This window comes from Camellia sinensis, chromosome 1 (genome assembly GCF_055761805.1).
Source record: "Camellia sinensis isolate YWXY chromosome 1, ASM5576180v1, whole genome shotgun sequence".
Lineage (NCBI taxonomy): Eukaryota > Viridiplantae > Streptophyta > Magnoliopsida > Ericales > Theaceae > Camellia > Camellia sinensis.
The window spans coordinates 26,925,801-26,950,474 of NC_138961.1; the positions used below are offsets into that span (position 1 = coordinate 26,925,801).

Below are 24,674 nucleotides of genomic sequence, written 5' to 3' on the forward strand. Positions count from 1 at the left end.
TCCCCCTCAGTAATTTAATTTTTTTAAATGCCAATTTTGCCCTTACTGGGTAAATTACATTGACACCCCTCACATTTTAGAAATTACAATTCCTTCCCTAAAGTTTAAAGTAGCATTATCAATTGCCCCCTCGGTTAGTATTAGTTGGAAAAAAATTAATTGAAAAAAAAATTATTTGAAAAAAAAAATTAATTGAAAAAAATTTCGTTAGTAAAATTTTTAAATTTCTGTTTAAAAATCAATGTAAACTCATTTTTTGAATTTACATTTTTTCCTCAAATTTACAAGCTAAGACAACAATTTATAAATTAAAAAAATTATCAAACAAGTTTTTATGACGATTTTTAAAATTTTTGTAAATATAAATTGAAAACTGAAAACGAAATGGTTACCAAACAAGCCTCAGACGGTAAAAATGTCGTAAAATTAACAAATAATTAAATAAGTTACCAACGTAAGAAATGACTTATCAAAAGATTCTTAAGCTATGTATAGTTTGATTTTTAAAATTTCTTTTAAAAAATTAAAAATTAATTTGATTAAGAAATAAAAAATAAAAAATAATTATCATTTAAGGATAAAAAAATAATTATCATTTTAACTTTTAAGGTATGACTGCTTCAATTTAATTTGTAAAAAATTATTTCTAACTACTCAAAAAATAAAAATTATATAAAAATGACAATTATTTTTTATTTTTGTAAAAAATTATTTTTTTTAAATGATTGTCTCAGGTTATAAATTTGAGGAAATAATGTAAATTTAAAAAATGAGTTTACGGTAATTTTTAAACAAAAATTTAAAAATTTTGCTACCAAATTTTTTTTTTCAATTAATTTTCTTTTTCAATGAATCTTTTTCCAATTAATTTTTTTTTTCAATGAATTTTTTTTCCAAATAATACTAACCAGAGACAATTGGTAATGCTACTTTAAACCTTAGGTAGGGGATTATAATTTCTAAAATGTGAAGAGTGTCGATATAATTTACCCGGTGAGAACAAAATTGATATTTAAAAAAATTAAATTGCTGAGAGAAAATCTGTAATGAAACTTTAAATCTCAAGAAGAAAAGTAATTTCCAAAAGTTGAGAAAAGGAACGGTAATAAACATAAACCTCATAAGGTGTCAGTGTAATTTACCCAAATAACAAATAAATAAAATAGCGCTCTAACAAAAGCACAAACAAATCCACTCAAAAATACAACCAGATTATGTTGTTCCTGAGATGCATGCCAATAAAATTCCCCATAGATGAATTCCACTAGCAAAAATTTATTCCTAGACACATCCTTTTTAAGTAGTCCTTGAGATCACATCTATTTATCAGGAAGCACAAATTCATTTTGTGCGAGAGGAAATTATGAAAGAAAATAAAATTAGTATCAAGTGTCTTTCTTTAAAAACGCAGAAGAATTTCACTGAAGAACTTTTCAAATCAAGGATAACTGACAGGTTCAGGCTGCATAGCTTTCTGAACCAGTTCTGTCTGCTCCTTCACGTGCATCTGATAGAACCCAGTGGCTGTGGCGGCAGAAGGAGCCCGACCAACATATTTTATATCATCCATTCCACCCCTGCCCAGTGCTTTCATCGCTGTGCTAAGGCGGGGTGCTATGTAACTGTATGCACCCATGTTCATTGCCTCTTCCTGGCACCAAACGATCTCCGCATCTGAAAGAATCATGACAAACATGAGTAGCTTAACCACGTGGTTTTGAAAGGACCCTAGCACACTTCAGGTCAATTCTATGTCCCTAGAAACTAAAATATTTGTTCAAATAGAACCCTTTTCAAGTTGAAAACAATCGTCCATAGGGGAAAATTTTCACATTTCACAAGATAAAATGCAGTATGGGGGCGCATCCAAATTCCAATGTCCAACATGGATGAATGGTTACTGGACATTGTGAATCACAACATTGATCTAAGAGGAAGCATAGATGTATTAATATACAAGAAACGATTTTTTGTTACAAGAATATTAATAGTAACGTCTTCGGTGGCAAGTTTGAAATACATACTTGGATATCGCTTCAGCTCACGCTGGATGAGGTCATATGGGAAGGGGCAAAGCTGTTCCACCCTACATATTGCAATGTCCTTTCCTTCAAGTTTCCTCCTCTCCTCATCGAGCTCATAATAAACCTGAAAGATAATGCGCAGGAATTATTCAAATAGCAATTTGAACACACAGAAATAAAATATAAAACGAACAAACTTGGTCTCTACAATGCAATAAAATAGATATTCACACTTCCTCATCATTTCTCTGTTGAAGTGTTCGCACAGTGCCCATATATTTCTAATCACAGATCCCCGTGCATGAAAGGTCGGGTGGAGTTTAAAGAATACCTACTGGGTTCAGTTCTAACAAATACAACACAACAATGATTGAGTGTGGAGGAAAAAATAAGTATGTTACACACCTTTCCAGAACAAAGAACAAGACGTCTGATACCCTCCTCGAGATCTGAGTGGTCGTTCTGGTCCTTTATAAGACGCTTAAATCTGGTACCTTGTTTGTCAAAACCTGGGTGACCTTGGACATCATCAAATTCAGATAGATTGGATTTGCAGTCCTTGTGCCGAAGCAAGTTCTTTGGGGACATCACAATGAGAGGCTTACGGAATTCCCTGTGTATCTGGAAGATGAAGACAAAATATTTAATATAAGAACGAAAAAAAAGAAAGCTGTGTACAAAAAATAATACTTGAGGAAAAAAATGTTGTCAACGAGTTTGAAGAAATATTATACTAGCTGCACTCACTTGACGCCGCAGAACATGGAAATAATTTGCAGGAGTTGTCACATTCACAACTTGCCAATTACATTCTTGGATCTGCGTTCGAAGTGTTGGATCCATCTCCGGTATGACAAAGGGATTATCATCACTCATCTGTCATCAAAATTTATAGAAGATCTATTATTGCAAAAGTATTCAAAGAAAAATACCAATCAAGCAATGAATGGTTTACTAAGCAAGGCAAGAATCAGAGACAATGATCCTCAAGCTTGCACTATATGCCAGGTCAGAGAGACTAGTAAATATGATATATAAACATTAACACTGCAATACCTGAAGGAAACGCTCCAACCGTGCACTTGAATGTTCAGGCCCTTGCCCATCATAACCATGAGGTAGCAGGACAACAAGCCCAGTTTGACGTAACCACTTTGCCTCCCCACTGCTCAAAAACTGATCAAAAATCACCTGAGCTCCATTAGCAAAATCACCAAATTGGGCTTCCCACATTACCAATGCATTTGGATTTTCCATCGCATAACCCAATTCAAATCCCAGAACACCGAACTCAGAAAGAGAGCTGGAACAGGAAAAAAATGGCTCTTAAATAGGGGCAAACCTTGTAAAAGAAGCACCAACATCACAAACAGTACTATGTTATAATTCAAATAAAGGTTGCATAATGGCTGTCCAGATTTAGCATAAATTATGTTCTCTATCGCAACATACCAGTCACAAAAAGAGAGGGTCAAACTCCAGATCAAATAAATAGCAGTGCAACAAAAAAAACCTGAAGGGCCTAAGGGATCTTAATACATTGCATGCAGAAATGCAGTCCAAACATCTCACAGATAAAGAACGTAGCCTATATCATACTTTTGCAAAATCAGCAGAATAGGGAACAGCATAGGCACATCTTCAGTTCAGGTACAGCTGAAGAGTGCCTCAGCAGAATGACTTGTATGATTGAAATTTGCTATCTGGAAGAATACCATTATCTTTCAGGGAAATTACTCTTCAGTGTAATAGAACAAAACTAACTACTCAAACATGGGGGGATGCAACTCTTCCTGCACAAGAAACCCCCAGTAATTACTTTTGGTCTATTACACTACATAGTAATTCCCCCTTAATCTTTGTAATAAAAAAACCTAGACACAGCACCAGTTAACAGTCTGGTACATCAATTCAAATGGCCCCTGCAATCAGAGGCAGCTATCACAATAGGAAAAAAAGAAAAACATCACTCTAGCAGCAGCAGCAGCAACATGATAAGTGAACCAAAATTGGAAAAACTATACACCATAGACCATAGGATCCTTTCGAATTTCTCAAATTCTACTATTCTTGATATGTAACCTTCACATGTGTTTCATTGATGCCATACAAATTGAGGTTTTGCCCTGCATACCATGGGAGTTTAATTTCCTAAATATAATTTTATCAAAGCTTGAACACAACAAAAATTTCCCATGAGATGACTAAAAAATATTTGGGGAAGTGGTATCAAAAGATGAAAACATCTAGGACAGTATTGAAATTACTATATGAATATCATAACATGACATCGACACATCTATCAGAGGAACAATTCAATATTTAATAGAATTTAAGAAAACCATCAAAAAAGTGTAACCACTTCACTTTTATAAGTACATAAAATGATTATCAACTTTTAAATGTGCAGGGATGACAAATAAGAAGAGAAGGGGGGGAGGGACTAGGCAGTATGGAGTGCATTATGTCTGTGACTGATTTGCTTTGATAGATGATACAATGTATGCTCTGTTATCAGAATCTTACGATTCGCGATTCGATTCGTAATTTTTGCAAAATTAATACGAATCTATAGGTGAATCTATTTTGGAAGTGAATCTCTAGTGAATCGTACGATTCACAATCGATTCACGATTCGATTCACTTTTTACGATTCATGCAATTTTAGAAATTATTGCGTCCGACATATTTTCGACTTTTTTTTTCTCCATCTTTTTAGTGAAAATGACATAATATAACTTCTAATAGCATTTAATACCAAGATAACCAACATATATACATGATTTATTGTTATTTTAGTGATCATGGAGTTTTTAATAAAATCCAATCAGATTTTTAACCTTTCTTCTCATCCCCCCCCACCTAAAAAATGTAATATATCTTCTAAAGATATTTAAGATTAAAATTACACTATGAATTATCTATTGCTATTTTATTAAATTGAATATAATTGAATATTACATGTGTGAGGTCAGTTATACCTTTTAAAATGTTTTAGGCTTTAAAATAAAATATTCTAAATAATTCTTTCTTATTACTTACTATTAATTAGAAAAGTGTGTATGCTTATTATCTAAATATCAATATCATTGTTAATTATTATTACCTTGAAAATTGATAATTTGTCAATTTGGTTATTATCTTTATTAAGAATGATTGATAAGAAATATCTATAAAAGAAAAAAAGGTAAGATAGTGATCTTACATAGGAACCTTTATTAACTTCTTACCTATTAAACTACGTAATTGTCATTCAAAATAACATTTTTATTTATTTAATTCTAATTATTTCATATTCATAAGAAATATTTATCATCTAAATGTACAGATATATGTTTTTAAGTAATTTTAAAAAAGTGACCAAATCTTTACGATTCGCGATTCGATTCGATTCGCAATTCGAGACGAGATTATTTCGATTCACGATACGAATCCCGATTTGACAACTATGAATGTATGTTACCAAAAGAGCCAAGGGAGTAGAAAGCCCGTAACAATGTGTTGTGAATTAGGCAATAAAAGAGAAGTTGTCTTTTACAATTTAATATAAAATGAGTCAGAGTGCTATGCAAAACTGGCCCTGACTTCAGGATTGCCAGAACATCATAAAACAAACTCACAGTTGAGTAACAAAAGTAATGATAGAGAGAACACAAAACTTCCAAGGGATGAACTAAAGCTTACACACAAGGATGTAAGATGTTTCATTTCTTAGGTACATGCAGCACCCTTCTATTTCTTGATGGCTTTATTCATAAAAATCATAATAATAGAGATGAGTCCAACAATGCACAATGAAATGATACATTTGATTGCTATAAATTATGATATTTTCATCCAAACAGACATTCATAGTAGATCCCAAATGACACAGAAAAATAAGAACTACAATAAAGAGATAAGAAATTGTGGCAGAATAAAAGTTGAATATACGATAGGGTAGAAATGACACCACAATTTACCTGTTGCTGACAGTAAACAACTCCTCATTTTGGTTTATGATAACATGGTCTAAAGGACAGTACTTCTCCCCGGTTTCTTGATCATGTAGTACAGAATGCCTGTGACTGAAAGTACCTCTCTCGACATCCTGACCACTCAACCTGACATGATTTCCTTCTACGAGCAATGTAGCAAAAGCAAGTGCTTCACCAACTGCCCAATCAATGCCCTCCCCAGTTTCAATCATCTGTGCTCGATCACCAAATATCTTCTTCACTGCTCTGTGGGGTTTAAAACCATCTGGAAGGGTTGTGATTGCTTTGCCAACATTCTTCAAAATCTCTGGCTTGACCCTGAAGGACAGCATAAAATATTGAGCAAAGAAATGAAAATTAAAAACCTTACAGAAAAAGTCAGACAACATACCCAGTGTTTCGGACACGTGAAAGCTGTTCTGGGGACTTGAATCCCAGCCAATAAGCTGAAAGCCAGTCCCTTCTTTTTGGAACATAATCTTTGCTGGCCAAGAATTCTTCATTGAGGATTGTACTGACCTTTTTATGTATCTTATCAATGTCTTCCTTTGTCGCCTGACCAGAGTCTAGAAGTTTCTTTTGGTAAATCTCAAGTGCAGAGGGGTGATTCCGGATGACCTATTAGAAACCCATTCCACATCAGAAATATAAGAAATTTTACTTACCATAGTCAGATAGATGTTAATAATACCCAGTTAAAAGTCTTGATAAAAACTAAATAATAAAAAGTTAGCAGGGTAAACTGTGTAAGAAGGCGGCAAATCAATGTAATGTAAAAGCCAGAAACATATTCGAAAGGAACAAAATTGAGAGTCTAACAAGAGTGATGAATTCTAGAGAACATCAGAATACAAGGCTAACCTTGTACATTTTGGGCTGTGTGAAAGACGGCTCATCAATCTCATTGTGACCAAATCTACGGTAACACACTATATCAACTACAACATCTGAATGGAATGTCTGGCGCCACTCTGCTGCAAGTTCACAAACATGAACAACTGCCTCCAAATCATCACCATTGACATGAAAGATGGGGGCATTCAAGGCTTTGGCAACATCGGTACAATATTGAGAAGATCTTCCGGACATTGGATCCGTAGTGAAGGCGACTTGATTGTTCACCACAATGTGTATAGTACCCCCAGTAGTGTAATTTGGAAGTGCACTAAGATGAAGGGTCTCATATACCACACCTTGTCCCGCAAAGCTACCATCCCCATGAATTAAAATACCCACATTCTTTGTCCTATCCACATCCTTTGAATAATATTGTTTTGCTCTAGTTTTCCCAACAACAACTGGATCTACAGCTTCCAAGTGACTTGGGTTTGCAACCAAAGACAAATGAATTCTGTTCCCACCCCTAGTTGGCCGATCATACGAAGTTCCCAGGTGATACTTGACATCACCAGTTCCTGTGTAAAGCCCAACCTCATCCACAGGCCGCGTCCCACCACTAAACTCACTAAAGATCTGTCGTAGTGGCTTCCGAACAACATTACCCAGAACATTCAATCTTCCCCTGTGTGACATTCCAATAACAATACTCTCAACCCCAAGATCAGCTGCCCTGTCAAACATCTCCTTCATGCCGGGAATTAAAGTCTCACCACCTTCAAGGCCAAACCTCTTCGCTGCTGTCCACTTAGTGGCCAAGAAGTTCTCAAACTGTGTGCTCCATATGAGTCGGTCAAGCATAACCTCACGACGCTGCCGATTGTACTGCATTGGTGTTGGAGTTTCAATTTTGTCTCTCAACCAGTTACATTTATCACGATCAGCAATGTGCATGTATTCATAACCAATGGTACCACAGTAAGCCTGCTCAAGCCGGGTCAATATTGCTCTCAGGGTTTGCACGGGACGGTTTTCAGACAAAAACCCAGACATCCTCCATACGCCAAGAAAGAATTCCCGATCAAGATCAGCATCTGTGAACCCATAAAGAGCTGGATCTAAGTCATCAGGAATTTCCCGTTCCTCCAAACCCAGCGGGTCTAACTTAGCTTTCATGTGACCATTAACCTGGTAAGCCCTCACAAACAACAACAACCTCATGCTCTCTTGAATGGTTTGGCCGGAAATTCCAGGCGATGTGGCTGCCTGCCCAACAAAGTTCCTAAAGAAATTGTCCCATGACTCATCAACACTGTTGGGATCCTCCTCCCAAGCCCTCTGGAGCTCCTCTAGGTATACACTGCTCGTCCCATCTAAGAAGCTATCAGTCAACCTAGAAAGCGGCACAGGGCGAGGCACAGGTGCCGCTTGTGCCTTTGATTTGAAAACCGTTGTATGAAAATAATGATTTTGGGCAGGGATGACCCGCGATCGTGCAGCATAGGATCCACCCTTCGACAGAGTTCTCCTAATTGCAAGCTTCGCAACACTAGATCCAGCTCTAAACCAAGTCATTGTTATTTATTTCCAAAACTCCACACTTCCTCGACCAAATTCAAACCCTAGTCCCAGTAATTTCTATCAAAATTAGAAAAGAAGATCAAAGTCCACAATAAAAATATTCAATCAAGAAAAGAGAAAAAAAATTAATTAATTAATTAATTAAGTAAACTCCGAGCAAATTAGCACTTGTATGATATCTGATTAAGCCAAATCCAATTATCCCAAAAGAGAGTTTACAATCAAAACAAAGATTAAAGATTTCTTAACTATTTTCTCAACAGTTACAAAAGAATGTAAGATCTAGAAACACTACTGTCAAAACGAAAATCACAAATCAAAAAAAAAAAAAAAAAAAAAGGCAAATAACAAATTCAATTTGAAATCAAAACGGGAGACGAAAAATCAGCTCAAGATCATTTCAATCGGAAAATACAGATACGGATATCAAAACGAAACATAATGGGATTGATTAAAAATCAAGCAGCGAAAATTTTAAAAAAACCCGATAATAAACGCAAAGTAGATTGAATATGGAAGTAAGGTGTGCATGATGTGAGGAGAGTTAGAGTTAGGATTAGTGTTAGGGTAAGGAATCTGTATACCTGAAAGAAAAAGGAGAGATGTTTCAGAGGAACCCTAGACCCGGCATACCCGAATCGCTGCGAAACGAAAGACTATTCTCAGAGACTGCTAAGCTAACAGCGCCTCTCTCATATTTTTATTTTCTCTCTCCTGTAAATGTGGAATGTGGAAAGTGTACTGTATTTAAAGTATTTTATTCCATTTTCCATATTCCTTCTTTTCTTTAATCCTCACCCTCCAAAATAAAACATAGGATATATATAGCTATAGATGTATTTTTTTAATGTAAATTATATTTCGTCTCTTTATATTTGGTTATTTTTTTATTTTGACCTTTATCTACTATTTTTTTATTTACTCTTAAAGTTAGTTTTTATTCTAAATTAGATAGAAAATGTTATAATAACTGTCACATTATAAAAAACAAATAAATTATTATATTAGAATTTGAGTTTGCATTAAATATATGAATTATATATAATAAAATATTTTTTATGTCACATGATTTTTAATGTGTCATTTTCTGTCAAATTTTTAATAAAAATTAGTTTTACGTGTAAATATCAAAAAAAAAAAAAAACTTAAAATATGAAGGATGAAAGTGAAAAAAATAAACTTTAAAAACTAAAGTGATAAAAAATAAATTTTAAAAACCAAAATAGGAAAGTAATGAAACATAAGTAGACAAAAAGTATAATTTACACAAAAAAAAGCTACTTTCTATTTTTTAAAAGGAAGTTTGATAAAGAACTTGAGATTGACCAATAAGTTTTATATTTTGGATTTGTGATTCATATAATTCTATATTTTTTTTACAATTCATTTAGTCTTTTTTGGAAGTGTAATAACTTATTTGCCCATCACATTAGAGTGTTACATTTGGAGAGTTATATTAAAGTATTACGTTTGGAAAAAGTACACTAACAAATTTTTTAGTGTGTTAGTGTTACTTTAAAATGTTACGTTTAGAAAAAGTATACTAAAAAGTCTTTTAGTAAGTTATGTTGAAATGTTATGATTGAGGAATTTTTTAGTGTGTTACATTGGAGGAGTGTTATGTTTGTAAAAAATACACTAAGAAGTTTTTAATGTAGTGTGTAACATTGAGTGTTAAGTTGGAGGTGTTTTTTAATGTGTTATGTTGTTGGAGTATTACATTTAGAAAAAATACACTAAGAAATTTTTTAGTGTGTTACATTAGAATGTTGGTGGAGTATTTTAGTACTACGGTGGAGGAGTGTTACGTTTTTTTAAAGTACACTAAAGAGCTTTTTAATGTTTTACGTTGTTACATTGGAGTGACGAGACGTGATCCAAAAATTGGATCTAACTTCTCTAAAGCTGGCGTTCCCCAATAAGGAAGGATATAAATGTTCACTAAATCATACCAAAATTTAAAATAGGATCTCATAATAAAATTATCAAAACAAATAGAACTTATCAATATATTAAAAAATTCATGAGACTGTTAGGAGTAATTGATTCTCATATGAAACTTTCTGATAATTTTTCCGATAAAGAACTTGCTCGCCCGATGGTATGTTGTTAAATATATAAAATAGAAATTTTAATTTTAAAATATATATTTATGTATCATTCAAATAATAAAAATATTATTTTTTAGAGTAAAAGTATGTGGTTCTAAAATAGAAATTTCAATTTTAAAATATATATTTATGTATCATTCAAATAATAAAAATATTATTTTTTAGAGTAAAAGTATGTGGTTCAGGTAGGGCTGTAAACGAACAAATGAAGCCAAGTTTTAGCATGTGTTGAATCTTTTTTTTTTTTTTTGGTGAATGTATGCGTTGACTTGTTTATTAAGATTTTAATGAGTTCAATCTCAATCTTAGGGTTGGTTTGGGGTGTCCTAAAAAAGTGCACTTTTTGTCTTTTTACGAAAAGATGTGCAGAAAAGTAGAGAGGTGATGTGATGGAAAAAAAGATAAAAAGATGGATTATATAGTAGATGCCAAACAAACCCTTAATAAAAATTTAATGAACCAAGACTGAGCCGAGTTAGCTTGAGTCTGACTTAAGCTTTAGTCTATTCACGAGCTTTAATGAGTCAAAAAAATTATAAATTTATGATTACATACGAGATTAAAGTTACAATTAAAATTTTAATTATATAATTATACATACAATATATAAACATACTAAAAAAAGTTAAAATTATATCCAAATAATAATATTTACCACCACTATCCAAATTATATAAATATATTATCTATAATTAGCTATTATTCACATTTATAATTTTTAAATATACAAATAACATATTTATCTTATTTTTTATACATATTTTTACATATATAAATAATAAACATTAAACGAGCCAACTAACAATCTAAGTTTATGAGACAAGTTTTAGTATGTTTAGACATATTTATTAAAATTTTAACGAGCTCGAATGCGAAAAGTTAAAAAAATAAAAATTTAACAAATTGAGTTCGAACGAGTTTTTACCGAGCCAGTGTAGATTTTGTTCATGAACTGCTCTGTTCATCTGTAATCCTAAATTCAAGTTCTACTATCTTTATATAATTTTAAATAAACACTAACTATATGTTCAATCAATTTTATTTATTTTTTAAATAAACATTAACTATATGTTCAACCTAAAAAAATAAACAATGGGGGTATGTCCCAACAGCTTGATATACATAGATAGAAAAATGCTTGGGAGCACTAATTAGTGCTCCCACTAATTAGGTGGCAGTGGGTCCCGCCATTACTGATGTGATGTTTTGGTCTTGGAGTTGCATTTTTTTTATTTTTTTTTTACTTTTTTAATGCATTAGTGCTATTAGTGGTAATGTTTTTAGTGGGATGAATCATTGTTGTACATAGATAATATTAAAAAAATTGTTTCCGATGTTTTAAAAGGAAGTTTGATAAAGAACTTTTCTTATGGTTGGCTGGACAAACTGTATAGCAAATTCACAGGAGCAAGGATCTTCCCATTGGAGACTCATTTTTGGGGTTAATTTTAATAATTTGAATCATTTATATTTTTAAATTTGTCGAGTGTATTATACCTATAAAAAATTAAATCGATCAGATATCGAAAATCATGTGTTCGAATCATCGAATTAAAATATTTTTTAATAAATCTTTTAGTTCGATGATTCAAACACGTAGTTCTGATATCTAATCGACTTAATTTTTTATAAGTATAATATACTCGATAAATTAAAAAATGTGAATAATTTGAATTATTGAAATTGAATCAAAAAAGTGAGCCCAATGACTCACCAAATAAGGAGCCGAATAGAGTGATCCAAAGAAAGAACATGGACTCAATTCACAGACCCAGTTTGTCAAACATTAATTTTTGGCTGAATTACACTTGTACTCCTGGTATAACTCTCAAATTACATTGGTACCTTTTTCTTCTTCTTTTTTTTTTTTTTTTGAAATATCGTTGTCCTATCTTATTAGATAGAGTAAATTATAAATGCATCTCTTAAAATTTATTTAAAATATAAATTGCTTCTTTTAATTTAAAAAATTATATCTCATTCCTTCAATTTTCTAATTGCATGACAAAGCCCCCTTTTATTAATAAATTATTAAGTTAATTAATAATTTTTAATGATATGAGAAATATATTTTAATTAACAATTCTTACAATTTTATTTTGTATAAGAGAGTAGTTTAGAAATTTTATTTTATTTATTAATTCTATTAAATAAAAAATTATGATAATGAGATATTTATAATTTTCATAACCCCTAGAGGTAATCTATATTTTAAAGTAAATTTTAAAAAATATATTTGTAATTTTCCTTATTAGATAATATCATTTTATGACATGATAAATTTATCATAGCGCCCATACTCTTCAACACACATTTGCAGCTCTTCACTTGTCTTTCCTTTTTCTTTTTTCTTTAATGAATCAGTTTATATATATATATATATATATATTAGTGTATGCCCGTGTCTAAAGGTATGGTGTAAATAATATTGAGATTAAAATGCAATTGTAATTTATAAGTATCATATTGAAATTTATGAAGTTTGTGTCATTTTTTAATAAAGATACTAAAAAAATATAAAGAAATATTATTCTTCTTAAAGAACTCGTAACAATTCTGCTTGTACCACACACTGTACAGAACTCAAATGAAATAACAACTCTCCCTAACCTTAATGCAAATTAAGAAACAAAAATATAAGTTTTATAGCGTTAAAAAAACATAAGTTTTATAAAGTTTACCAATATTGCAAATCAAAATATAAGAGCAAGTAAAAAAAATTATAAACACTAAACCAAATACAAAAATCAAAGCTATTGTATACTCGTTAGCATTCTATAATAAAAAGAAAAAAATTACTAAACACCACAAAATAATTTTATATAAACTTGAAAGGCATATAATTTTATAATTTTATCTACATAATTGGTGCCTATATAATTTTATCTACATAATTGGTGCATAATTTCAACAATATTTTCATCCGTGCCTAAAGGTATTCTCCTTTCAACCACTCATACCGTTTGTGAAACTCTAAACTTAAAAGGCATATATAATATACATCCAAACCTGAGTCGAGTAAATCCATTCTTTGATCCAACTTACCCAAATAAGTTGTCAAACAAAAATCATCGCATTCATATAATGGTTGAATGTGGCTAAACCAAAGAGTTATTGCAAAGATGATTAATGTAAGAAGCCATCAATTACATTAACTAAGACAATTTTAAAAATAAAATTGTTGCCCTAAGGATTTGAAAGTCGTTCAATAGCCATTCTACTATCGATACCTGAAATTAAAAAAAAATAAATAAAATGTGAAAAATAATAATAATGTTAGATTAGATGGATTAAAGCAAAAATGTTAATGTTAAGTATTTTCAAATCAACGTCACATAGTATGTAGCCTCCGTTTGGGAAGTGAGTTGATTTTTTGGTTTTTTTGGCTATTTTAGCCTGAGGCTAAAAAGCCTGGTTTGGGAAAGATTTTTTGACTTTTTTGGCTTTTTGACTTTTTGGTGAGGTGTCCATATATAATATTACTAAACTGCCCCTGCAACTAATTTTGTCCAACTGTGACGTCATCACTCACTTTCCCTTTTCTTTTTTTTTTAAAATTTTATTTTTATTTCGGCGGCTGTGCTATGGAATTGTTGACCCAAATGGTTTTTTTTGGTCATTTTAATATTTGTTTTTTTTATTACATTAATTTGGTTTTGTTTTGTTTTTTTTTTTGTCTTGGTTTTTTCATGTGTTTTTTTATGTTGATTTTAAAATTATTTTTTTTAAATTTTCTGTAAAATGATAAAAAGTGAAGTTTTAAATAATTGTCCTGTGTATTTTAAGGTCTTTTTTTTTTTTTTTTTTTGCAAATGGTTTTTTCATGTGTTTTTTATTTTTATTTTAATTTTAATTTTTGTTTTTCATTTTCTGTACAATGACAAAAAGTGAGGTTTTAAATAATTGTCCTGTGTATTGTAAATAATTTAATTTTAATTTTATTCAATTTTATTTTACATATTTAAATATTCAAAAAATTTAAATAATTAAAAATGTTAATATTTTTAATTTAAAAACAACTCTACACTCAAATCGTAACCAAACAAATAAAACAAAACTTAATTAATTTTTAATTTTAATTTTAATTTTATTTTCATTTTTAATTTTATTTTAATTTTTTTAAATATTTAAATAATGTAAATAATCTAAAAAAATTACGTTTTCAAAATTTAAAAATAAATATTCAAAAAATTTAAATCGTAAAAATTTAAATAATTTAAATATTCAAAAAATAATTTTAACAAAAAAATGTAAATAATTTAAATATTCAAAAAATTTAAATAATTTAAAATGTTAATATTTTCAATTTGAAAACAACTTTACACTCAAATCGTAACCAAACACATAAAACAAAACTTAATTAATTTTTCATTTTAATTTTAATTTTATTTTAATTTTAATTTTATTTTAAATATTTAAATAATATAAATAATCTAAAAAATTTACCTTGGCAAAAATTTAAAATAAATATTCAAAAAATTTAAATTGTAAAAATTTAAATAATTTAAATATTCAAAAAATTTAAATAATTTAAAATGTTAATATTTTCAATTTGAAAACAACTCTACACTCAAATCATAACCAAACACATAAAATAAAACTCAATTAATAAATTATTTTTAAAACTCATAACCAAACACATAACTCGAAACTCCATACTACTTTCACAACTCTACAATCAAATCATAACCAAATACATAACAAAAAAATTAAAATATTTAAAAATATTTTTATAAATAGAGTTTGAATTTATTTTTAGAAAATATTTTAACAAAAAACAAGAAAATGTTTTTAATTTTTTTTTTCAACTTTCTTGGTTTTTTCCTAGGAAAAGGATTTTTTTGGAAAAAAGTTTTTTTTTTTACTTTTCATATGTTGAGGCGTTGCCCATAATTCATGTGGGGTAATTTCGTAAATTTACGTTGCCCTTGATTGTTGCCCAGCACCAAAACAACTTTTTGTCCTCACTTGGCTAATTAGCCTGCTTTGTCCTCACTTGGCTAAAATAGCCCAACATTTCCTTCCCAAACGATGCCGTAATAAACTTTCTAACTATTCAAAAACATCTATCATTTATCGGACACCAATTGTCATCACACACAGTCTAACTCACTTTCTTCACATGTTTTCTTGTCTAGTTTTACTACATTTACCATATACTTGACAAAAAATGAAAACACTTGTTTTCCTTTACTAACTAAACCAGGCAAGAAGAACAATGCGACAACAAAAGCTCTGTACCATGATTTTGTTGTCCTCATATTCCAAGAGGTTAAAAAAAGAGAAGACGGAAATAGAGAGGAAAAAAGAGCCTACAACTTTAGTTTTCTCTTAAATAAAATGTGAATTTATAAATCCTGAAAATATATGAGCAAAAAAACCAATTTAAGAGACAATTAGACATCAATTTTATTTTGACAATAGGGGATTCCAAAACTTAGCACAAAGTTATTTCCAAAGTAACTCAAAATTCACCAATGTATATTGTCTTAAGAAAGGCATTTATTTTGTTACAAAGATTAGTCTGTGTGTTCACCACCAAAAAAAAAAGAAAAAAAAAAAAGAGATTTATCTATGTTTATCTTTCCTTTTCTTTTTTTCAATCCTCATTATGCACATTTTCTTTTTGGTTTAAATCTTCAACACATACTCCCAACAATCACAAAAATATGTAATGGCCAAGCCAACACTTTCTTATAGGGAGAAAAGAAATCTAGTGTACAGTGCATGGGTCATACCAATCCAGTCTATTTCATTCCACTACTTTAACATTCACCAAAACCACTCACAGAAAAGCTACAAAGACTACTGCAACACCCTTTACTAAGCTCCATAAGAAAGAAAGAAAGATTAAGAAAAATAATCTAGTGGAAAAAGCAAATGAAAGCAAAAAGTTTCAGCAATACTATTTTTTTTTAAATCATGGTTTACTGCTCATTAGCCCCATTTTGCCTATCTTTTATGCAAATGGAAAGAGAGCTTTGTTTAAAACATAATTACAAAAGTAACAAACCAAAAAATTTAACTTTTATCAAAATTATATGAGTAATGAAATAGATATTATAAAGAAAAATTGCGTGAAAGGGTTATACCTTTGATTCGAGCATCCACATTAGCCTCTTCAAAATTTTAGCCAAATTATAGCTAAAAAAACTATTTTACTATTTTAGCTAGTCACCTCTTTGGTACCTACTGCATCAAACTCTCTATTCTAACTTAATTTTATTAAAATATTATTTTCTTATTGTGCTTGTTATTCTTTCTTCTTTTTTATTAAATTGATGAGTTACAAACCAAATAATTCTTAAAAAATGCAAAAAAAAAAAAAAAAAAAGTCGTTGACCAGTTGACCGGCTGGACTTTCGAGCGGACATTCAGTAACACTAATCTCTGTGTTGTAGTGATGAACAGTACCTTGCTTGGTGTAGCGAGGTACTGTAGCACTCATAAATTAGCGATGAACAGTAGCGAGACTGATACACGTCTATTTTTGATGAACAGTATCACTAATTTAGCTAAAAAATAAATTTAGCTAGTTTGAGGAGAATGCTTTTATATTGAGAACCTAGAAATTGATGACCACCAGCAAAAAAACACAGCACAATATGAAAATAATAGAAAGTAACAAACTAAAACTTTGGAGAAAACTAATGATTAGAGGGAGACAGGAAATGACATATTTATCAAAACTTTAATGAAAAATATTATGAAAGAAATCAAAAAATTGAATACCTTTCATTATAAAAACTGATGAACTGCAGCAAGACGAAATCAGATATTAGAAATTGATTTATAGAAATATAGCAATCAAAACAAAGAAAATAAAACAATTAATCAAAGTACCATTAATGTTTGTACAGGATTATTTTCTACAGGATCATTTTCAGATAACTTTATTTTTTTTTAACACAAAATAAAATAAAATAAAATAAAATAAATACAAAAGTGAATAGTTGAAACAAAAAAAGAGAAGCCATCAATTGAGAATTTTCCCACAACATTTAAGAGGGCATTTCACCAACATTAAGGGTTGAAAGTGAAACCACCTTCTTCTTCACTTATGAGGTACCATTATGCATAATCATCCAATTAAAAGTATAAAGCAGGTTTAAACTGCTTCAAGCATAAAGTAAGTTTATGCCATCACTCATTACTCTAAGATGACTAACTAATAACATAGATGGTCTATTGAATTAATGTAGTTCCAAAACCAAATATTTGAAGAAAAATCAAAACGGCCAATTGGCTTAAAACTAACTTTTGTTACTCTGGACCTCTTTAGTATTTTTTTTTACAAATTCTTTCTAGACCTCATTGAGCCAATCTAAGCATCGTTTATAGATTCTTACAAAATAACTGACAGAGTTGAAAGCATAATTTTATTTTATTTTTTTAAATCAGAACTTACAATCCTCACTCTTAAAGTAAAATAAAAAATGTGAGGAAAAAAAAAAAAAAAAAGGAAAAAATAGGTTTAGCTCCTGTAAAAAATAACAGACAGTTTTTACCCAATGAAACTAAAATATATAGAGTTAAGAGTCACAAGGGTAAAGGGAAGAAGAAAAAAATTGACTCTAACCCATCCAATCAAAATTTTAATTTATTATAACCAAATTTTTTTGCCACATCTTTTTTAAAATGAATATACAATTGTGCCTATAGTATCTAAGTTTTAAAATCAAAATTTTAATTCATTATAAGCGCTGGTAGAGTTATAGAGCGTGAAAAAAGTAATAGGCAAAGTTATTCTATTGAATCAACATAATCTAAATTTCTCTTCCACCTCCAAAATCACCTATATCAAGAAGAAAAATTCCAATAAAAAGAAACTCAATAAATAAACTTCTAAAATTGTGAAGACAAAAAAAAGGCTCACTTGTTAAAAGGGCCGTTGTACCATTGATCTCCATTTCTTGAAACATTCACTAATAGACCCACACAATACTTCCATTCATTGTTTAACCTGAATTTTTCAAATCTAATCAAAACAAAGTAAAACATCTTGTTTTTGAAAAACAATAAAATCAAACATAAAGTCATTCTAAACAATGCTAATTTTTAAAATTACAGTAAAAATTATCGCAATGATTATCATCAAAATTGTATGAAATTCAAAAATTAAAATAGAAGACCCAAATTATCAGCATAAAAAAATCAAGTACTTGCTCTTCTTGGTTCTTGCTTCTCTACCGTCTCTGAACAAAAAACATAAACTGCATCTAGCTAATAATCTAGAATATAGCCAACTTGTAAAATGAAGCCCAGCTAGTAAAAATTTAAGATTCTTAATTTTCATAACATGTAAAATGAAGCCAAGTTAAACAATACATAAGTAACAAATTATTGACAAATCCATCAATGGAAGGCAAGCCAATTACCTAATCAACCATTGCAGCAAACAAAGCCATGACAACTTTTTATGAGCTAATCAAACACTCCTTCAAGCAAAGGCATATGTACCTGAAGCAAAAGGAAGAATAAAAAATATAAGCAAGCAAGCTCCATTATCCATTATCCATTATCCATTATCCATTATCCATTATCCAAAATCAACTCCCTAAAAATTGCCAACTGTTTATTATTAAAAATAAGATCTAACTCCCACTGATTGATTCACCAATTTGAATATACCTATATTTTTGTTAACCTTACCAAATATCCAAGGCATGTATCATTCACTACTTGGGAGGAATGTAGAATAAACTATGATGGATTCACGCACTATTTTTTTTTGGAGGGGGGGGGGATATAGAATAAACTATAAGATAACTTTGATCAATTAGGACATTCACATTACCAGCACTAAGTGCATTCAAGCATGGTTAATCAAACTCTCTGTAGGAAAGGTTGTTTTGTCATTTACTTGACCTGATAGATTCACTCACTATTTGAACAACAAAAAAGTATAATTACATAAGAAAATAAACTATTTTAATTGAGGCATTTTACGAAACAACCTCCACAACTTTCTAGTGAAATTTGCAATTAGTTACCTGACCAAAGGTAATGTTGAAGAAGTTAACCAACAATTCTATAGCAAAATTGAATGCTTATGTATCATGAAAATTTTATAGATGTTAGAAAAGTGAATCTGAAAGGTATAGAATTTAGAAAAGTGAATCTGAAAGGTTCAGCTAAATGCAAGTAAAGAAATGATGTTTATTCCTAACAAAGAAAAAATATACACAACATCATTGTAACTTAAGCCTAAACTTAGAAAACCCACATAGAAAAATCGCAAAAAAATAACAGAACACAGACCCAAAAGTAGAAATCAATAGAAGAATGATATTGGTAGTTAGATGATTCCCATTATCCAAAAGTAAGTTAAAAAATTATTGGGATGATTCCCATTTCTCCACAAAATCAAACTGAAAACAAAAATATGAGAGAGGATACCATCAACTGGATTTTTTTTGTAAATTCCATTGAAACATTTTATCATAATAATATTGGTAGTTGGATGATTCCCGTTATCCAAAAGCAAGTTAAAAAATTATTGGGATGATTCCCATTTCTCCACAAAATCAAATCGAAAACAAAAATATGAGAGAGGATACCATCAACTGGATTTGTTTTGCGTAAATTCCATTGAAACATTTTATCAAACACTTAATAAGCAAGGACAAAATCAAACCAAAAACAAAAATATGAGAGAGGATACCATCAATTAGGTTTGTTTTGTGTAAATTCCATTAAAACATTTTATCAAACACTTAATAAATAAGAAATATAGAATGGTTATCGAACATTTTAGTAACAACCACCATTCAATAGAGTAACTCAATACAATAGTTCCAAAAATTCCTACTAAATCAAAGTAAATGGGTTTCGTGGAACCCAACCAACTCTTCATATATGTGTGAATAAGAAAAATCAACAAAACCCATAAAAGTATTCATACCCAAAATCCTACATGCATCTAGAAAATTAAAGAAAAAAAAATACTCTCATTTGGGAATCATTCTTTCTCTATTCCACTAATGATCAATTGATGATCTCTATGGCTTCAAAGAAAAAAAACAAAAAAAATCTATAATCAAGAAATATACACACAATAATCTATAAGGAAATAGATGAGAGAGAAAACCCTACTAATCTGGCTGCTAATCAGCCATAATGAGAGAGAAAATAGAAATTGACTTAAGGTGGGTTTCATTCGAAACAGAGGGCAGGTATGTGAAGCGCCAAATTTTTTTGGAGAACCTTATGATGAATGAACAAATATAGTCAAGAAAGTTGACCTATTGAGCATTAAGAAACTGATGATTAAAGCTGATTTGGACCCACCGAATGCGAAGTCGCCGATCGCCGATCTGCTATTGAAGAAACGGATGGAAGGGAGACAACTCAATTTTGAATTTTGAGTGAGAGTGAGAGATAGAGAGAACTAGCTGAAGAGAAAGGGATGGAAGGAAAGAAGAAATATAAGGAGAAAATGCATTTGTCTCTTGGACACCGTAGGATTGAATCACCATTGTATATCCACCATTGAAATATAATTTGTCTCTTGGACATTTTTTAGCTGTTGGATTGAATCAATCTAACGATTCACATTTTGACAAAGGGACAAAAGTCTCATCAGAATTCAAAAACCACTCTCCCTTATTATATAGATATATATATATATATGCACATGTATAAAGATATATGCATACATATATGAGAAAATAACTAATAAGTCCTATTTTACTTTTAAAATTACTATTAAGTTCTATCAAGTTTCAATATGAACAAGTAAATCATATTTTCCATTACATATTTCCAAAAAGTTTATTGTTTCATAATAGTGGATGTTGTTTCAATTTTACTTTCACAAATATTTATAATCTAAGTAAAATAATATTTTTAATTGTAAAATATATGATATTGTATTAAAAAAATCATAAATCACAATGAAAAAATTATCAGTAAGTTCTATTTTGTTTTGAAAATTATTATTAAGTTCTATCAAATTCAATGTTAACAAATAAATCTTTTTTTTTTATTTTATAAATTGTTATAAAAAAATTCAATTTTTCATAATAATATATTTTATTTTCATTTTATCCTTTTCATTAAAATATGAACAAAAAATTTCATTGAAAATTTTAATTTATGAGGAATTTTATAATTAAATTATTTTTAATTGTTCGAATTAAATGATTTTTCATAAACAAAATTATAAGTGTAATATTAATAAATTTTACAATTAAAATTCTAAATTTTAATTAAATTAAAATTATTTATAAAATTATTGTTCATATTAAATATGAAGGGTAAAATTGGAATAAGACACACCATTATGGAGTAATGAATTTTTGGGAACCTTTTATCACAAATATAACTTAATTGTCTATATTGAAAGTTGATAGTACTCATTAGACCATCTCCAACGGTGAACCAAACCTGCCATCAAATTTAAAATTTGGTGAAAAAGTCACTTTTTTAAGCTCCAACGTTTTCACCAAATCGATATCAAATCCAGAATTTAGCAAAAATGGTACCAAACTGAGTGCAGGCGAAGTATTTCACCAAATCACTGTTCCTAACCGTTGGGATGAGACGAACGGGTCGACCATCCGGTTGACCAACCGGTTAACCAACCGGTCGCCCCGGAGAAAGTTCAGACAGTTCACAAAAAGGTTGAAACCAGTCAAAAAAAAAAAAAAAAATTTTTTTTGCCTAGGTGGTCGACCGGCCGGTTGACCACCTGGTCGACCACCAAAAGTTCAAAAAAAAAAAGGTTCAAACCGGTAAAAAAAAAAAAAAAAAAAAATTTGCCGTTACCGGTTGACCGGCCGGTCGACCGGCCGGTCAACCAACCGGTTGCCCAACGCAAATTTGATGAAACGGATTTGATGTTGAACCGTTGGAGCGCGAAGTATCAAATTAAGGAAATGACCCATTTTTGACTCAGATTTGGTGAAACATTTGGTACACCGTTGGAGATGCTCTTAGTAATCTTAAAAGTAAAATAAGACTTATTGGTTACTTTTCCTATATATATATATATATATATGTATATGTACACATGAATATTGGTCTAATGAGGTGATATGAAAATTAAGTTTTTTATTTTTTCGTATTTTTTTTATTTTTAGTGATTTTTTAAATATTTTAAGTAATTTTTTTACTTTTTGGATGCACCTAATGTAGATGTACTTAAAAAGTAAAATATTTGTAAAAAAATATATTAAAAAATTGATAAATACACAAAAATACAAAAGTGTATTCAAAATTCGTTTATTATTTTTTTTTGTATTTTTATTATTTAGTGAATTTTTTAAAGATTTTTTCATAAATATTATACTTTTTAATTGTATTTATATTAAGTGTATCTAAAAAGTAAAAAACTCACTAAAAATATTTTAAAAATTCCCTAAAAAGTTAAACAAAAAATTCAATTTTCAAAAAATTAAATTTAGAAAACTAGAACCAAACAAAGTGAGTTTTTGAAAGTAATGTATGAATGGACGAAAATTCTATTATACACATTCCACACTATATGCACCCTTAGTTTATGTCATTTTCTTTTTTAATTATGATATTATTTTAAGATTTTAGATATGAATTTTTTATGTTTGATTAAATTTTTTTTTATTTTTTTAATTATAACTCAGAAAATATGAATATATATATATATATATATTTATAGTTATAGAGGGCACCATGAATGAATTATTTTTTATTCACTAATCAAGGGATTCTTGAGATGTTCTTGAGATAGGAAAGACTATGGCAGATGATGGTTGAAAAGAAGATGAGAGAGAAAAAGTTGATGTTGTTGTAAGTAAATTGGTAGTGACAAGTGTTTGGACTATGAAATAAATTGAAAAAAAAAATGAGTGAGTGAGTCTGTATGGATGGACAAAGAAGAAGGCGCCAAATAGAGAAATAAATAAAGGTTGTAGTTGTAGAGGCAAACTTGGCATTTGATGCCTTATTATTTTAAATGCGATCATTTTGTATTCGATCAACAAACAGTTGATTAATGGAAAGACTAAATTGATACAAAATTTTGTGAAGTAAAACGAACAATAATATTTCAAAGAGTCAAAAGATGATATTGAGATTTTAGATATCTAAGAATGTGAATATAATTTATTCCAAATTTGTTTATCGGCATAAAGTAACCGAATCATATGATAGAGAGAACTTAAAACAAAGAAGGGATAGATGATGATCCTCATTCATTTATAAGCCCAAATGCTTGTATGTATTTTGAAAGCTCCAATAAAATGGACAAACGTGCATGAGACAATAGTGGATGAATTTTTGGGGCGTTTCCCTATTAATCTGATTTTATTTATCATCGGATATATTTTGCTTTTGTTTGTTTTTTATTTTGATTTTTATATTGATTCACCTAAGGGTTATTATAGATCTGTCTAATCCGTTCAACTTGATCAAACAAACCTAATTTAATTGATTTTGGACGGATATGTGTCTTTCGACAGATAAATACGGAAGAATTTTTTTAAAATTTGCAGATACAATTCGGATGGTGAATCAACCATCCCACACCCGCATGAACCCAATTCGCTCGTAAATAATGTTAAAAGAAAAAAACAAAGAAAAAAAAATTACTAACAAGTAACAATATAGAGTAGGAATAATAAAATATATATTTTTGTAAAAATAAAAAATAATACATTAAAAATATACATACGTGATGCCATGGACTATTATAGACAAATAATACATATTTTTTCAGATTACTAGTTATTGGAGATTGTAGAAGTTATGAATTATAATTCAAAAAAATGTTCAAAATTTGTAAAGTCTAAACTGCCAAACTGATCACATCCATCTGCCAACTCGCACAGCCCGCTCAATCCACATCCACCAAATCGGTGGACGGATGCGGATTGTTTTTTTTCAATCTGCCTAATTTTGAATAGATGACGTATGGGATGCCACCCGACTTAATCCGATCCGCGATCATCCCTAGATTCACCCAAGTACAGCAAACATTATTTATAAGTTCTTGATCTAACATATTCGAAAAATAATACTAGTTTTGAATTATTTTTTTTTAGATTCATATGAAATAAGAGAAACAAGATAACAAGAGTTCAAAAAAGGTAAAATAACAACAAGGCAGAGGGCTAGTCCCTCACTAAACTAACTCCCGTCATGTCCTGTATAAGCAGGGTAGTAAC

The 24,674-nt window shown here is 29.8% G+C and overlaps 1 protein-coding gene and 1 long non-coding RNA gene across 3 annotated transcripts; both read right to left on the minus strand.

The window, feature by feature from the left end:
- Window positions 1–1,137: 1,137 nt before the first annotated feature.
- On the minus strand, window positions 1,138–9,219 carry LOC114323437 (2-oxoglutarate dehydrogenase, E1 component). Of its 2 annotated transcripts, none has more exons than XM_028271047.2 (9): window positions 9,004–9,219; window positions 6,863–8,476; window positions 6,393–6,619; window positions 5,987–6,319; window positions 3,081–3,327; window positions 2,772–2,900; window positions 2,430–2,645; window positions 2,025–2,148; window positions 1,138–1,674 (listed from the first exon to the last, which is right to left on the minus strand). In XM_028271047.2, the coding sequence occupies exons 2-9, from the start codon at window positions 8,411–8,413 to the stop codon at window positions 1,439–1,441; spliced, it is 3,063 nt and encodes a 1,020-aa protein (XP_028126848.2). In that variant the 5' UTR covers window positions 8,414–8,476; window positions 9,004–9,219; the 3' UTR covers window positions 1,138–1,438. The 2 variants fall into 2 exon arrangements, with proteins under 2 accessions (XP_028126848.2, XP_028126849.2); XM_028271048.2 differs by having other exon boundaries at window positions 6,863–8,460; window positions 9,004–9,215.
- Window positions 9,220–18,799: 9,580 nt separating this feature from the next.
- On the minus strand, window positions 18,800–20,975 carry LOC114323487 (uncharacterized). The gene is made up of 2 exons (XR_014333105.1): window positions 20,775–20,975; window positions 18,800–18,990 (listed from the first exon to the last, which is right to left on the minus strand). It is a non-coding gene; the product is annotated as an uncharacterized LOC114323487 (long non-coding RNA).
- Window positions 20,976–24,674: the final 3,699 nt, after the last annotated feature.

Coding starts and splice junctions, on each gene's coding strand:
- LOC114323437 (XM_028271047.2), bottom strand. CDS start 8,413: ATGACTTGGTTTAGAGCTGGATCTAGTGTTGCGAAGCTTGCAATTAGG. Junction 6,320..6,392: donor TCACGTGTCCGAAACACTGG/GTATGTTGTCTG, acceptor GCTGTCCTTCAG/GGTCAAGCCAGAGATTTTGA. Junction 3,328..5,986: donor TTGTTTACTGTCAGCAACAG/GTAAATTGTGGT, acceptor TTCCTGTTCCAG/CTCTCTTTCTGAGTTCGGTG.